The sequence below is a fragment of the Metopolophium dirhodum genome, chromosome 6 (assembly GCF_019925205.1).
Source record: "Metopolophium dirhodum isolate CAU chromosome 6, ASM1992520v1, whole genome shotgun sequence".
In the NCBI taxonomy this organism is placed as follows: domain Eukaryota; kingdom Metazoa; phylum Arthropoda; class Insecta; order Hemiptera; family Aphididae; genus Metopolophium; species Metopolophium dirhodum.
The window spans coordinates 8,376,739-8,392,738 of NC_083565.1; the positions used below are offsets into that span (position 1 = coordinate 8,376,739).

Below are 16,000 nucleotides of genomic sequence, written 5' to 3' on the forward strand. Positions count from 1 at the left end.
AGGCAAAATCTGTTTTCGAGAAAATCGATTTTGGTTTTTGGTGCAACCCTAAAACAAATGATCGTAGGTACATGAAATTTTGACAAAATGTTTATTTAAGCATTTCCTATACACCATAACATTTTCCAAATATTTTGACTTATTTTGAGCTGTTTACGGACATTTTTAGTTTTTTTTTCTATAAATATCAATAAAATTTTATTTGTTGGTTAAAAATGCTTGAAAATTTAATAGAAGGCTCCTAGGTTATTGTTTCAAAGGCAGATGAAAAAAATTTAAAAACCTAGTCACAGTTTTTATTTATAAGCATTTAAAGTTCAAATCTTGACAAAATACGGAAAGATCACGAAAATTAGAAAATTATTTTGAGTTGAGAATTCGTAAAATTTTTTCTTTTTAAATTTAAGATTTTATTTTATTTTATTTTATTTGTTGGGTAAAAACCGTGAAAATTTAATGCAAGGCTCCTGATATAATGTTACAATAGCAGTTGAAAAATATTAAAAATACATAGGCACAATTTTTTTTTTGTAAGCATTTACAGTTCGAATTTTGACAACATTTATCAAATTTAAAATTTAATAATTATTTTGTAGTTAAAAATTTATAAAATGTTCAACTTTTATAGCTAAGGATTGAAAATTTAAAACAAAGTTCCACGTAAATATGGTATATATAAATTATTTTATTCACAATAATATCATCAAATATACTTGGTAATATCATAGGCTAACTGACCGTTTTCGCCCAGTACCGTTTTTCTTATACAATGATATTATATCATTGAATTCAAATTTAAAACCACCCATTACAGTAACCCACTTGTAACCTACTGTACAGCAGAGCGACATCCACTTACCCACCTTTTTTAATATTAATTATTATAAAATAAAGGCAAGTAATAGCATTGAGTATATATTGTACTATATAGGGACTTAAAAAAATGTTCAGTTTACGTGGTGGCGACAAATATATATAGCTCACCACTTAATTTTTGATTTCACGTTTACATTAAGGGGGCTCCAGTCGATGAAAAAAAATACAAGTGAGTGGTGTCATGGGACACTCGGTAGAAAGGAAGTTTCTTTTCCAACAAATATTTTAGATATTTAGATAACCATTAAAAAAAAAAAGTAAATATCAATAAGTAAATGTATTTAAGTATTTAATGAATTTAAGTAAATGTGAAAAATGAAAACTATTATTATTACTATTTTTAATTACTATTATATTAATCATATTCAATAATCGAAATTACAGACCTGTGGTATTTGAAATAGGTATGATATGTATGTTTGTGATGTAATTTTTTCCAAATATCTTGAAAATACTGCATCAATTATAGTGATGTCATCACTCATTTCTCGTTGTAGATTCTGCTGGATTGTTTATCAAATGTAAATTGAATGTTTACATAAGGAAAGTTTTAAATGTCTCCGATTTTTTTATCATTAAAATTGTTGTTAAAGTCACCAACAAATTGTTATAATTTATAAATTATAATAATTATAAACGCATAATATGCAGACCTAATTAGGCTGTTTCAAATTCTCGCGTTATACCGTTTTCTATTAACTTGTCTATACCAAACGCGACGCACAAAAAAATGTAATTACGGTAAAGGTAATGAATGCACTATGCAGGGATATATGCAACAATCGGATTATTCTATGAAAACGATTTCATGAAATAAAAATGTTTACGCGTCATGCAAGGAGGTTATAATATGTATATAAGATGTAACCAAAAGTTTATGTTTTGTAAGGAACGTGGTATAGATTTCAGTGTCTGGTTGTACAGGGATACGCGTGATATGCGCGCCCAGCACTTATGGGGATTTCCTCTTTACCGCCCAGCACTTTTAGGGATTTCCACTTTACATAGGTATACTTATATATACTTATTACTTGTATATTTTATTAATTATAATAATTATAAATGCATAATATACATAGTGTAGTGATATATTATCAATAATTATATAATCAATATACCCAAGATATTTATAATCAATCTATCGCGGACCGTCCCTACAACTTACCGCTCCACCTTTTTTTTTTGTTCCAACCTACCTATCGATCTAATATTGCGATAATATTTCAGAAAACTGATCTGAATTCGTTAGATTGTCTCTTTGAGATTGGTCCACATTTTAAGATTTCTGCTTTAAATTCCGAATAAATCCCGAATAATCAACGTTTGAAAATTCCGAAACTTCAAAATTTTCAAGCTAAATTTTTAAAGGTCGTGGGGTGAAAATGGGAAAAGTTGACTGACCAATCTCAAGAAGACATAATAACGAATTCAAATTTGTTTTAAAAATTATTATCGCATTACTAGATCAATCAGTATGATGGAAAAAAAATTTGATGTTTTGGCTAAAATAACTGTTGAATATGTATAAATTATAGTATAGTATAATTATAGTATAAATTATAGTATTTCGTCAGGAACGTTTTTTCCCAGATAGCCCCGCATCGTGACATTAAAAACTTAAGTGACTTAGACCAAAAAGTCAGACACAACTGGAGGAATTTGATTTGACGGATTTTAATTTTGAAAACACATTATTATTGATTAACAAGTTTGCTAGATTTGACCAGAGGCGATATTATGGAAATTACATAATTACATAAATGAAGAGATTAGTTTTCAGTATAATTAGTTGCGCCATCTAGAATCAATCTTAGTATATAGTTATAATTGTCCACTAGAATGCGCGCGGTAATACGTATTTGGGTTATCCGTGATCAAAAATGTTTTAGTGTAACACAATAATATCATAAAATTATTTATACATTTCTTCATATTTATACAGGAATTTGTTTTGATTTGATTTGAATTTGTTCCATCCTACTATTATAAATATTATATTCATCAATTAATTTTTTATAAATGTTATTTTAAATAGAAAAAAATTGCAAAAAATTCAGGGGGCACCCGGGTTTGAACCGGGGACCTCTCGATCTGCAGTCGAATGCTCTACCACTGAGCTATACCCCCACGATGGCTAACATCAGTTTTTTGAGCTAGTTAAGTATGTATAAGGGAATAATTCAATTATTGTAAAATATCACAATAATAATTTACTTTTACAATAAAATATAAACTAATGATAAAATTACATTATTTAGTTTTAGTTTTTTTTTAGTAGTTTTGCAATTTACGCACACGTTTTTAACATCTATTAGGTTTTTTATTTAAAAAATAATATTATTGTTGAGACTTGAAATGTTCACAAAATATTAAATATAGGTAGGTAGGTGCCTATAATATAAGTAATAAATACATATTAGATTTTAAAAACCAAAATGAAATTTTATAAACGCAAGATATGTCTTACAATGTATTTTCAACAAATACTTACCTGGCTGTGAGAAAAAAGGGTTAATATTATTAATTCAAAATAAATTTAAATAAATTACCTAAATTAAATTTTAAATTACTTCATTGTAAAATAGCAATAGCCGAAGGATATAAAATATAAATAGTAGTAAATACTAAATCATAGAGCAATAAAACTAATAGCAGATATATCAACATTTAATTTTGCATAGGTCCTTAAAAATACCAGGATTACCTACACTGTAAGTACAACAATTATTTTACTGATATTTTCAAATTTGAAAGACCTTCAACGATGCGAGAGTATGTTTTTATAAATTGAAGCTCTCCACGTCTACAGATTAGAGAGTTGATCAATGCGTAACTAGTAAATTAGTAACTACTTAATGTTAAGAGGACGTCACACCACTCACACCCGCATTTGTTGTCTCCGTACACACGTCATATCAACAAAACGCGTTTATGCAGTCTGAGTAGAAATCGTTCAATTTTGGTGTTAGAATGTAAATCACTTATTACAAAATTAAAAGTTGACAATTTTTTGTAGGGCAAGACGGTGAGTTTTTTTAAATAAAAAATTTAATTTTTGAAAAGTTAAACGTCATTTCAAAATGTTGAAATTGTTGCTATTTCTAAACGATATAAGTGACCGTTATATTGGGAATAATGGAGAAAACCGTCTTACCCTGAAATATTGTCACAATTCAATTTTATTTTAGGTATTTTTAGTTTTTGCTCTAGAACAAAAATTGAGAGAGTTCCACTCAGACGCGTTTTGTCTATATGTCGTAATTAAATATTATTTTTTGTCACGCCTGCACCGAAAGTTGAGTTTTCGATGACGGTCGACGCGTTGTAAAACGATGTTTTTCCGTCTAGCGGGCGGTAAAGTGGGAATCCCCAAAACTACCGGGCGGTAAAGTGGAAATCCCCAAGAGTACTGAGCTCAGATATCATGGATATTCTCTGAACATACACTAAAAGCTATACTACGGTCCTCATGAAACATAAACTTTTGGTTACATCTTATATTCATATTATAACCTCCTTGCATGACGCGTAAACATTTTCTTTCATGAAATTGTTTTCGTAGAATAGTCTGGTTGTATTATTTGGTTGATGCATAGGTAGATCCCCGCATAATGCATTATCTACCTTTGCCTTGATTAAATTTTAGATTCTGAGCGAAGCGATGAATGTATTGATTCTACAATGATGTGTGTTTTTTTTTTATTTTTTATTTTTTTTTTATTTTTTTTTTTATGTGGATGTCGCTCTGCTGTACGGTAGGTTACAAGTGGGTCACTGTAATGGATGGTGTTAAATTTGAATTCAATGATATAATATCATTGTATAAGAAAAACGATTCTGAGCGAAAACGGTCAGTCAGCCTATGATTTTACCAAGTATATTTGATGATATTATTGTGAATAAAGTAATTTATATATAACCTATTTTCTCGGAGCCTTGTTTTAAATTTTCAATCTTTAGCCATAAAAGTTAAACATTTTATACATTTTTAACCACAAAATAATTAATAAATTATAAATTTGATAAGTGTTGTCAAAATTTGAACTTTAAATGCTTATAAAAAAAAATTGTGCCTATGTATTTTTAATATTTTTCAACTGCTATTAGAACGATATATCAGGAGCTTTATATTAAATTTTCACGCTTTTTTACCCAACAAATAAAAATTTATTGATATTTATAGAAAAAAAAACTAAAAAAATTGAAAACTGACAATGTCCGTAAACAGCTCAAAAAGAGTCAAAATATTTTCAAAATGTTATGGTGTATAGAAAATGCTAATATAAACATTCAGTGAAATTTTCAAGTATCTACAGTCATTCGTTTTTTAATTACAATAAAATAAGAAAATTGTTACATGAGAAATCGAGTAAATATCAAATGTTGTAAAAATATAAATTTCAGACGCTCATAAAAATTTAATTTATGTTTCTTCTAGACATTTTTTTTTTTGATAAAGGTAGACAAACTTATGAGTAATCTTATATTACATTTTCAAATCTTAGATTTAAAAAGAACAATTTTTATGAATTCTCATCAAAATAATTTGCTATTTTTCGTAATTTTTCCGTATTTTGTCAAAATTTGAACTTTAAATGCTTATAATTAAAAACTGTGACTAAGGATTTTTAATTTTTTTCATCTGCCTTTGAAACAATAACCTAGGAGCCTTCTATTAAATTTTCAAGCTTTTTAACCAACAGATAAAATTTTATTGAAATTTATAGAAAAAAAACTAAAAAAATTGAAAACTGACAATGGCCGTAAACAGCTCAAAAAGAGTCAAAATATTTTGTAAATTTTATGGTGTATAGAAAATGCTAATATAAACATTTAGTCAAAATTTCATGTCCCTACGGTCATTTGTTTTAGAGTTACACCAAAAACCAAAATCGATTTTCTTGAAAACAGATTTTGCGTAAAAATTCCCGTTTTTCTTTAATTTTTTAATTTTTTTTTTTTATTTTTGTGTCTGTCATCACCTTTTAGGACAGTAAAAGTGCTTAAATTTTCTTCGATAGTAACTTTTCTGATAGGAAAGTGAATCTAGTTGGTACTTTGGGGGGTCAAAAGTAAAAATTTCCCAGTAGTTTTCACAAGCGACGTGAAAAACAAATCACCTTTTAGGACAGTAAAAGTGCTTAGATTTTCTTCAATAGTAACTTTTCTGATAGGAAAGTGAATCTAGTTGGTACTTTGAGGGGGTCAAAAGTAAAAATTTCTCAGTAGTTTTCACAAGCGACGTGAAAAACAAAAGAAAAATTAAGGAAAACGGGAATTTTTACGCAAAATCTGTTTTCGAGAAAATCGATTTTGGTTTTTGGTGTAACTCTAAAACAAATGACCGTAGGGACATGAAATTTTGACTGAATGTTTATATTAGCATTTTCTATACACCATAAAATTTACAAAACATTTTGACTCTTTTTGAGCTGTTTACGGCCATTGTCAGTTTTCAATTTTTTTAGTTTTTTTTCTATAAATTTCAATAAAATTTTATCTGTTGGTTAAAATGCTTGAAAATTTAATAGAAGGCTCCTAGGTTATTGTTTCAAAGGCAGATGAAAAAAATTAAAAATCCTTAGTCACAGTTTTTAATTATAAGCATTTAAAGTTCAAATTTTGACAAAATACGGAATAATCACGAAAAATAGCAAATTATTTTGATGAGAATTCATAAAAATTTTTCTTTTTAAATCTAAGATTTGAAAATGTAATATAAGATTACTCATAAGTTTGTCTACCTTTATCAAAAAAAAAATGTCTAGAAGAAACTTAAATTAAATTTTTATGAGCGTCTGAAATTTATATTTTTACAACATTTGATATTTACTCGATTTCTTTTTTATTCTTATTTTATTTTAATATAATAATTATTATTTATACTGAAATCTATACCACGGTCCTTACATAACATTAGTTTTTTGGTTACATCTTATTTTCATATTATAACCTCCATGCATGACGCTTAAAATAAATAAAACCAAATCGTTTCTTTCATGACATATTGTTTTCGTAGAATAGTCTGGTTGCTGCATAGATCCTAGCCTGAATTACCTTTACCGTGATGGCGCGATCAATGAACACAGAGGCGTGACAAAAAATAGTATGTGTGGCTCGTGCGGGAAGGCAATTTCAGTTTTGGGCGAATTGCGGCCCTCGCCTACAACTCGTGCCGCACACGTCGCCCGCGACTGAAATAGCTCACTTCCCGCCCTTGCCACACAATATACTATTATACAGTATTTATATCTAATTGAAATACTTTTCAGTTTTCACACAAAGGATTTAAATATTATATAATATTCTAAATTTTTTGTATCTAGTATTGAAATATATTTTCACAACAGTACAACACTGTTAAAAATATATACCTATCTACCGATAAAGGTACTCGTCACTTTTGCTCAGTATCGTTTTTCGGGGTGACAGTTAAAATCACGAAAAAAAATCTGTTTTTCGTATATAGGTACAATATTCCAATTGTATAGGTACTTATTCGTTTACTAACATATCCATTGCAGTGACCTACTCAATGACGAGTTACAGAGCTACACTCAAAACCTACTATACTTAGCAGAACGAGTTCCCTTTTTTATAAGTAGGTACCTACTGAGCAGAGGGATGTTTTTACTTTACAATAATATGTTTTTTTGAGTGTGTGTATAGAGTATACACGATATATTATATACATCGTAGTAATTGTGCTTTTATCTTTAACTTTGACGGTGGTATCTGATTGAAAATTGGATTTATATAATTTTTACTTTAGAGAAGTCTAAAAATAGAAATTTCCAGTATTTTTCAAAATAATTGGGAAAAATATAAAAAAATTAAAAGAAGATTAAAACTTTTACACAAAACCTATTTTTGACAAAATAAATTTTGATTTTTTGGTATAACTCAAAATCACTTACTTAAAATCTTCGCTTAATGTTTATATTAGCATTTTCTAGACATGATAAAATTGAAAAAATTTTTTACGCTTTTCGAGCTACCTATTTTTGGTTAATTTTTGATTACTTTTAGTTTTTTTCTATAAATGTAGAAAAAAAATTGAATACAAGGTTCCTCGTAAGTTGTTAGTCAAATAATATACATAGATACATAAGATACATGAACACAATTTTTTTTATAAACATTTAAAGTTTCAATTTTTCGAAATTCGTCAAAATAGGAAAAATATAGAAAATTGACAATTTAATTTGTAGTTAAAAACTATAGTGTTCAATTTGTATAGCCAAAGCTTGAAAATTGAATACGATATGCCTCATAAATATTTCATATACTGGAACCAAAATTCAAAAAATATATAAACTTGGTTAAATTAATATAATAATTATTAATAGCAATATATTTAATGATAATAGGCTGAGATTCTGGACTGTTGACCATATGCAATGATTTATTATTGAATTTAAATGTAATATATTCATTACAGAGTACCGGCTATACTCAATGACGTTGAGCCGTTGAGGTACCTACACTCAACTCCTACTCTCCAACAGAGTGGTTACCTACTCCAGTACTTGCCCCATTTTCTTATACTTTTTTAAGCCTACAGGTGCAATCTATAATGTTCATGGCATGGATAAGTTTTCCTTAAATACTTTAGTATAGCATATTACTATTAAACATCAATTGTTTTATTATAAAAAATAAATTTATAACTATAGGAATAAGAATAGAATTATACCTATTACGTTAACTATTAACGTTATTACGTTACATTTTGAGGAAAGACAAGCAAAGGAAAAAAGCCTTACAATTAACATAACATCTTTTCTTTGTATATTAATTTGTAAATTATATTTAATATTTATTATTATATATTAGCTTAATATGCGTAACATATTAATATAAATCGCCTATGTAATAAATAATTTTATTTTTAAGTATAAAAAAAATACCTATATTTTTTAGGAATTAAAAATTAATTAATAAAATATATGAAGTGATGGATATAAAAATCAGTTTAGTGTTCATTATAATGTAAGTATAATAACTACACGCTCTATCGTTAATATTTACCAATCTCACTCAAACGATAAAAGTATTATATTACAAGTGGTTGCTATATTTCTTCTTGTTTTATTTATAGTTAGATTGTAAAAAAATGATTATAGAGTAGGCACTTATATTATCACGTAGTTTGTTATTACTTTTTTATTTTATTTTATAAAAATAGACATTTTGCTCAACCTCATTATAATATGTAGTCCTAAAAAAAGAATTTTGTTTATTTTGAATTTTAATCCATATTTCAATTTTTTTTTGCTTGGATCCTATATGTGACGTAATGTAGATATTACATTTATATTAATTTCAATCATTAAAATATATTTATCATGGCAATCGTTCGAGACATATTTTTTGGCTTCTAGTCAAGTGGTAACGTATATTAGACATGTACGTGAGTGTTATATCTTTTTAATTTCAATTTAAGTTATAACCCCTGTGCCGATGAAACATACAAACGCACATAAACGCTTTTGTTTAAATTCATTATAATTCTAATAAAAAGCTTTATAACTTGAAATATTTAAATCTGAAATCCTGATCACACAGTGTCTGCGAAAATGAAATCAATAAAAACGTTATTAATCTAGGTGAAGGTCGTTTATAGTTCAAAATGATTACATTTATAATAGGGAGTAGAAAAATAGTTAATTTATAAAAATAATATAATATTATATTTTGTTAATGAAAATCTCAAATGAAACTAAAAAAATTAATTTTTAAGTATAAAATGTGCAGTTATTATATGTATTGGTAGAATTCTTTAACACCTGCTATAAAAACAAACTCACTCAAAATTATTTATTTACTTTATATACACACATGACATATATTTATATTTGCAGTTCATGTAATAATGTTATTTCTCTATTTCGCGCTAATAATGAAACTAATATATTTAAAAAAAAACTGTATCATGAATTATAAATCATAATTATGGTAAAAGTGTAAAACCAATGTTCAAAACCTAAATCTATAATATACTATAATTTATAATTAGTATAGAAATAATATAGTATACTATATAATAGTGTATAATGTATATATATTATAATCAAACATTTTAATAAAATTAGGTCAAACAAGTCGTTGAAAGGAAATTTAAAAAAAAAAAATTAAACCTTATCTATAAGATAATGTAATTATTGTTTATACGATTTAAATTGTCTAATAGTCATTAGTCAGAATATGGTATGAATAATGGTGATTGGTGAATGAGACTGCATCACTCAGAAAGTTACATACACAATAAAATAAACAACAATTTGATGATAGAGTAGGCAGCGACAACGGTCATCTGCTACAAAATAAATAGATTTCTTAAATTATTCTAGTTGTAGGTATGCGATTTTAACTTAATAAAAGAAATATACCATAATAATTTACCAATTTATGTATCTATCTGTTATTGACTATTGTTTTATGCTACCTACATAATGGCTAATATAAGTGTAGACCTTAGTACTTTAGTAGATTATGTTATGTGCATTAAGAATAAATCTGAAAAACTGTATTGGTAAAATTTAATTCAAGTTTAAAGTTCATATTTTAGAATATAATACATGAACAATTTATTACTTATAATATCCTATTCTTATGCCGGTCCAATATGGCGTAATTATGAGTGGGGCCCACGGTATAACAATGCAGTTTAGCTTCCAAGCGATTTTTATACATTTTTTTTCGGAAACCTATTTATTTCACCGAGTCAGAACGATGATGCAATAAGAATTTGTCAGCCAGACTTAGTTTCAAAGTTATAACCTTTTAATGTTATTTTGAGTATTTTATACGTCGCTTTTGAAAACTACTGGGAAATTTTTACTTTTGACCCCCCAAAGTACCAACTAGATTCACTTTCCTATCAGAAAAGTTACTGTTGAAGAAAATCCAAGCACTTTTACTGTCCTGAAAGGTAATGACAGACACAAAAATAGGTATTTTAAATATTATATGAAGATAAAAGTAAAATAATACGTAAATCCTTGTATCCTTATTTTCCCACATATACGTACAACTTATAGGATATCAATATATCATATAATAAATGAAATAAAATAATAGGTACCTGATAATTAATATCATTAAAAGACATTATACCTATTCTGTTTTTATTATTTAAAATTTAATTATTTTCATTTTAGTTGTATTTATGTCAAAAAGATATAGGTATTTCAAAATTTGAACATTTTTATAAATTAATTATTCAGTTGATAAATAATTGTTAATTGTATGAATATAGTTATTTATTATTAGCGGTAGCATATCGGTGTATCGGAATATTGGGTATCGCCGTATCGGTATAAGGGGTAACAGCACCTCTGTTATTAAAATGTACATATTTGTAAATTTTGATCATGTTGTGCTTAGATATTAAAAATACAAAATTATACAATTTTAAGCTAAATAATTTAAATATGTTCGAACATTAATGGAATTGTAATGAATAATGAATAATGAATAATGATTAATAATAACTAACAAACCTGTAGACTTTAGCTTTGGGAAATATTATTCGTCAATACTCCATATTATAGTCCTTCATAACGTTAAAATCGCATGTCAAATCACCGATCTTCTATGATTTTGTAATCTGTACAGTGTACAGTGTAGGCAGTATAGGCACTACAATTGTTGTACTAGTGTCTTCAATCTTCATATTATACTTACTGACATTCTCAAATTAATTTATTCTTCCTGTTCGTGCGATTTTTTCAAACCAATATAAATATGTAATAATATAATACTAAATATAATGACGAATTACGACAATCGACAATCATATTAATAATTGTTACGGCTGTCGAACATTGACACGGATACACGTGTTTCCAATTATCTTTCGTACAGTTACTTAATACTAGTTACCCGTAATGTAAATTGTAATATTATTTTAATATGCACGCGTGTTTTAGACTATCGTACCTACACGAACTGGATGGGGAAAAAACTATTATTATTTAGTATTTACACATGATTACACGAAGAAAGCATCGACATGTTTTCTAGTGTACCGATACTGAAATATATAATATCCCATGAGGAGAACCACGTGTACGTTGACATCCATTTGTATCAAGTATACACTTTCCGAACGTTTTTAGATTTAAATGAACAAGAATAAAATAAATAAAAAGAGAGTAAAAAGTAAAACTTAAAAAAGCACGACTAATTGAACGAGCAGCGTGGATTGTCGACAATAAATATTATAATAATAGTCTGCGGTAGACGGTTGTGGCATCGGTGCGCGCGCGCTCTCTGTTGGAACAGCCGTTCCGAGTACGATCAAAGTCTCGCAGACGCGGACGAGCCGACGGCCGCCGAACCGCACCGCCATCCGCCGCGGCGCCACACGTTACTGCGGACACTGCGCAGTGCGCGACAGTCGGACCGGTACCGCATGTAGTGGTCGTCGTCGTTGGTGCGCGTTTAACTGTTGCTTCAGTCGCTGTTTACACCGTGGCACACGTGTTATTACGACCGATAATATACGCGTGTAGAATAAGTAGTCGTATTTTTATTAATAATAACATTAATTTTATATGAAATTTAAACGCCACCGTCTCTCCCAGTTGTCTCCGACAGTAATCGTTAAGTCCGGGGAGTGGGAAGGTTTTCGTTCCAATAAGTTCCGTTTCGCCACCGCGGCGATCGTACCGCAACCGTAGGTCATTCGGTCGTCGTTTTCTCGCTATCACGGTCACGTCCGCGAGGCATGCTCGCCCGCGAACAACAGTGGCTGCCTTTATGAGACTGTGTTTCGGCCAGTGGTGTATCCCGTGGCCTGGCCGAAATAGAACGACCACGATTACCGGCGTGCCGACGACCGACGCGTTGCCTCTGCCGGAAGACTACGATTACGACAACGACAGCGTATCGTCGGCAGTAGACGTGTTATCCGCCGCCGAAGAACCGATGACGCGAGCGCTGCAGCCGTCCGACTCGTCGTCGTCCGCAGGTTCGATCATATTCGATAATAATACTGATAGCAATGATATTCCCACACATTTGATATATTATTATGTATAATATTATTTATTTGTGTTATTACCGTCGTCGTAGCCAGAAAAATCGCAATAAAGAAACAACTAGGTGCATAGGTAATAATAACTAATAACACGATAAAAGGGCGTTCGCCGCCGCCGGCCGGCCGGCCGACCGAATCCGTTGCACAAGGTAACTCAGCTGTCTGGTAACAATCGCACAGGTTCGCGTGCGCGTGTGTGTGTGTGTGTGTTGGAACGTCGTCGTTTGGATTTTTTTCTTTAAATATAATAACATTGATTATAAATATACAATATATACTATTTTTAAGTCTTAAGTGTGTGTGTGTGTATGTGTGTTTTACATGCTATCAGTCGTCGCGGCGATAACAAAACGCACATATTTCGCGCACCGCGTGACGGACTCAGTAGCTGGCGCGCACGTATGTGTTTTGCGGCGCAGTGATCGTGTTTGTGAGCCGAGCGAATGCTATAATAATAATAGTAATAATAATAATAAAAATATAAAAACACGATATTTTCGTTCTTGACGGCGCAGCGGCGGTGGCACTACGGCACTCCCTTCCCCCGCGCTCGCCGGCTACAATATCCCCCGCACCCACCCCGCATCCGACGCCACCACCAGCCGTGAAAAAACACCTAAGTTTAATCTCATCGTTTGTACAATTCTCGTTTTCTCGTAGGTACCCACATAATAATATTATTATCGTGGTGGTTTTTGTTATTGTTATACCATGTTCGAAGTATGTAAATGATGGGCAAACGGACAATGGGTAATTTATGGCCGGTGTAGTAACTGGTGTACGCATTAATTGGCGGATTTCCTGAATAATAATGTCCGTGTCATGAGCTGATTATTGGCTATTAAAATCGTATGATTGTAAATCTTATTTGTATACATACTGCGTACGACCGTGACTACTTCATATTGAATCATTGATAAGACCTATTTGGCTAGGTGTTATGTATATAAATAAATAAGTACGGCGATTGTACGGTATTTACAAAATTAAAGACTTGACTAATAATAAAAATGTAAATATGAACATACAAACCCACAGTACGCTGGGGGCCTATGCGGGATCCCTAACACCATAGATAGGTACCGTATTATTGTATATTTTTACAAAACTAAAAGTGCTAAGGCAAGTCCCTCTCCACCATCATCATAAAATCCTGTGTACACCACTGAACTTTTATGTGTACCACTGTACCAGGGTATATAAATTTCACTTTTTACTATAGAGTATGTTGTCAATAATTATACCTAAAAGGTAGGGATATTATTGATTGAATATTTACCTAGTAATGTTTATAAAATCTGTACATTTTCAATTTATTATGAAAAAATTAGCCATTAGTCATTAGGTAATATTAATTAATTTGGGTTTGTAATTTTTATTATAATTGTAATTTTATATTCCAAAAAGTATACGATCATTGGTAAATATCCAATAAAATTAAGTAGGTAATTGGGTAAATTTAAAGTTTTCCTCATAAAATGAAATATTATAATTTAAAACGTTAAAAAACAAGATAGTTCTGCACCTACTTATAATGGAAAAACTAAACATCGACTAAAAATGTATACAACCTTAGAGTTTCATGCAAAGTATTCATAGGTACTTCAAACTTCAAAGATACTAGATAGTTCTTCAGGTTTTCCTCACTCAATTACCCTTGGCCAATTAAAAAAAACTAGAAATATCATTCTACCAATAATCGTTGGAAATATTATTTGTAATATTAAAAAGCACCATCATAAAAAATATATAATATAAAACTCTTATAAAAATATTTAATTGCATTAAAAATATGATTAATAATGTATTAAAGTTCATAAGCAGATGACATTGTATAAATTGTTTTAGTATAATCAATTGGATAACTTTATTAAAAACTTAATTAAACATTTTTACAACTATTAGAGTTTGATTTAAACATATATGTATACGGTAAATATGTTTTTGCTGTTTTGGGCTGCGAACAACTTTTTCTAACCGATTTCCTAACCTAACCTAACCCATGTGTATCAACATGCCCCTTTCAACCGATAATGTGTTGCGAAATTTATTGTAGTACCGAAATTACAGTACCTAGGTTGCTCCTTGCAACTGATATATAATGTACGTTACCACGGCAACCTCGTTGGTACATTATTTTAATCGTGTCTATGATTTTCTTGCAGCGGAGAAAATATTAATTGTTGTTTTCATAGTTTTTACACCTATTTTATGAATGATAACTAGGTACTTAATATTTTCCAGATAATACAATATATTTTATATATTATGTTAGTGAAAAAAACGAATAAATCGCATGCAATTGTTAGTCACCAAACTAAATGTGTGTGACTTACAGAAAAATAAAATAAAAATAAAACAAATTAAAATGCTAAATATTTCTGTATGCTTTTCGGAAATTTAAGTTTTATCTTTAATAATGCTTTTAATTGATAATAATGTTAAAATATGAGGTTAGTTAACAAACAGTTTTCATTAGTAACTCATAAAGAATAGATAGTGATAGCGGAAAAAATTATTTGATAAAAATAAACATAAATAACATACAATATTCATTCTTTTTATCTTATCAAAAAACATCGTTAGAATCGATTAGAAATTAATTTAGGTTTATTTTGTCAGTAGATCATATTGTGTTCATTAGTAATATTCTAACATCCAAGTATTTGTCAGTATACAGTAACCATTTGAAATTGTGTTGTCAAAATAATATTAATTTGAATACACCTATAGTAATATATATTATATTCTGAGTTTTTATCGTTCCTGTTTTTTATTTATAATTAAATCAATGTTTTTTCTGTGGTATCAGAAATGGGATTTCAATAAATTGATAGATAACGAATTAATACCTGTCTAGTATTCAAAAACTAATTTAAAATCTTATGAGAGCTTGTATACTTCACGTAAATGAAATAAATAAATAATAAAAATAAATTCATTCTTGTTGTAATAATAATAAATTAAGAACAAATGAACAATTATGTCAATTTTTTCAATAGAAAATAAAATATATAATTTATTATTAGTAGTTCGTCTAACTTAAGAGGACGTGGCACACACATGTGTTGTCTCCAT

At 29.1% G+C, this 16,000-nt stretch overlaps 1 protein-coding gene and 1 non-coding gene across 3 annotated transcripts in view; one reads left to right on the forward strand and one right to left on the reverse strand.

The window, feature by feature from the left end:
- LOC132946907 (cGMP-dependent protein kinase, isozyme 2 forms cD4/T1/T3A/T3B) overlaps nt 1-16,000 on the forward strand; it is a 168,893-nt gene that overhangs the window by 63,012 nt on the left and 89,881 nt on the right. Inside the window, exon 1 of one of the 2 annotated variants that reach the window (XM_061017025.1) lies at nt 12,264-12,853. The exons of the other annotated variant lie outside the window; for it this stretch is intronic. Within the exon in view, the coding sequence (XP_060873008.1) occupies nt 12,643-12,853 (211 nt within the window). The 5' untranslated portion in view covers nt 12,264-12,642. Of the gene's footprint in view, nt 1-12,263; nt 12,854-16,000 lie in introns of those variants that run through there. 2 annotated transcript variants of the gene reach the window in all.
- On the reverse strand, nt 2,932-3,003 carry Trnac-gca (transfer RNA cysteine (anticodon GCA)). The gene has a single exon. It is a non-coding gene; the product is annotated as a tRNA-Cys (tRNA).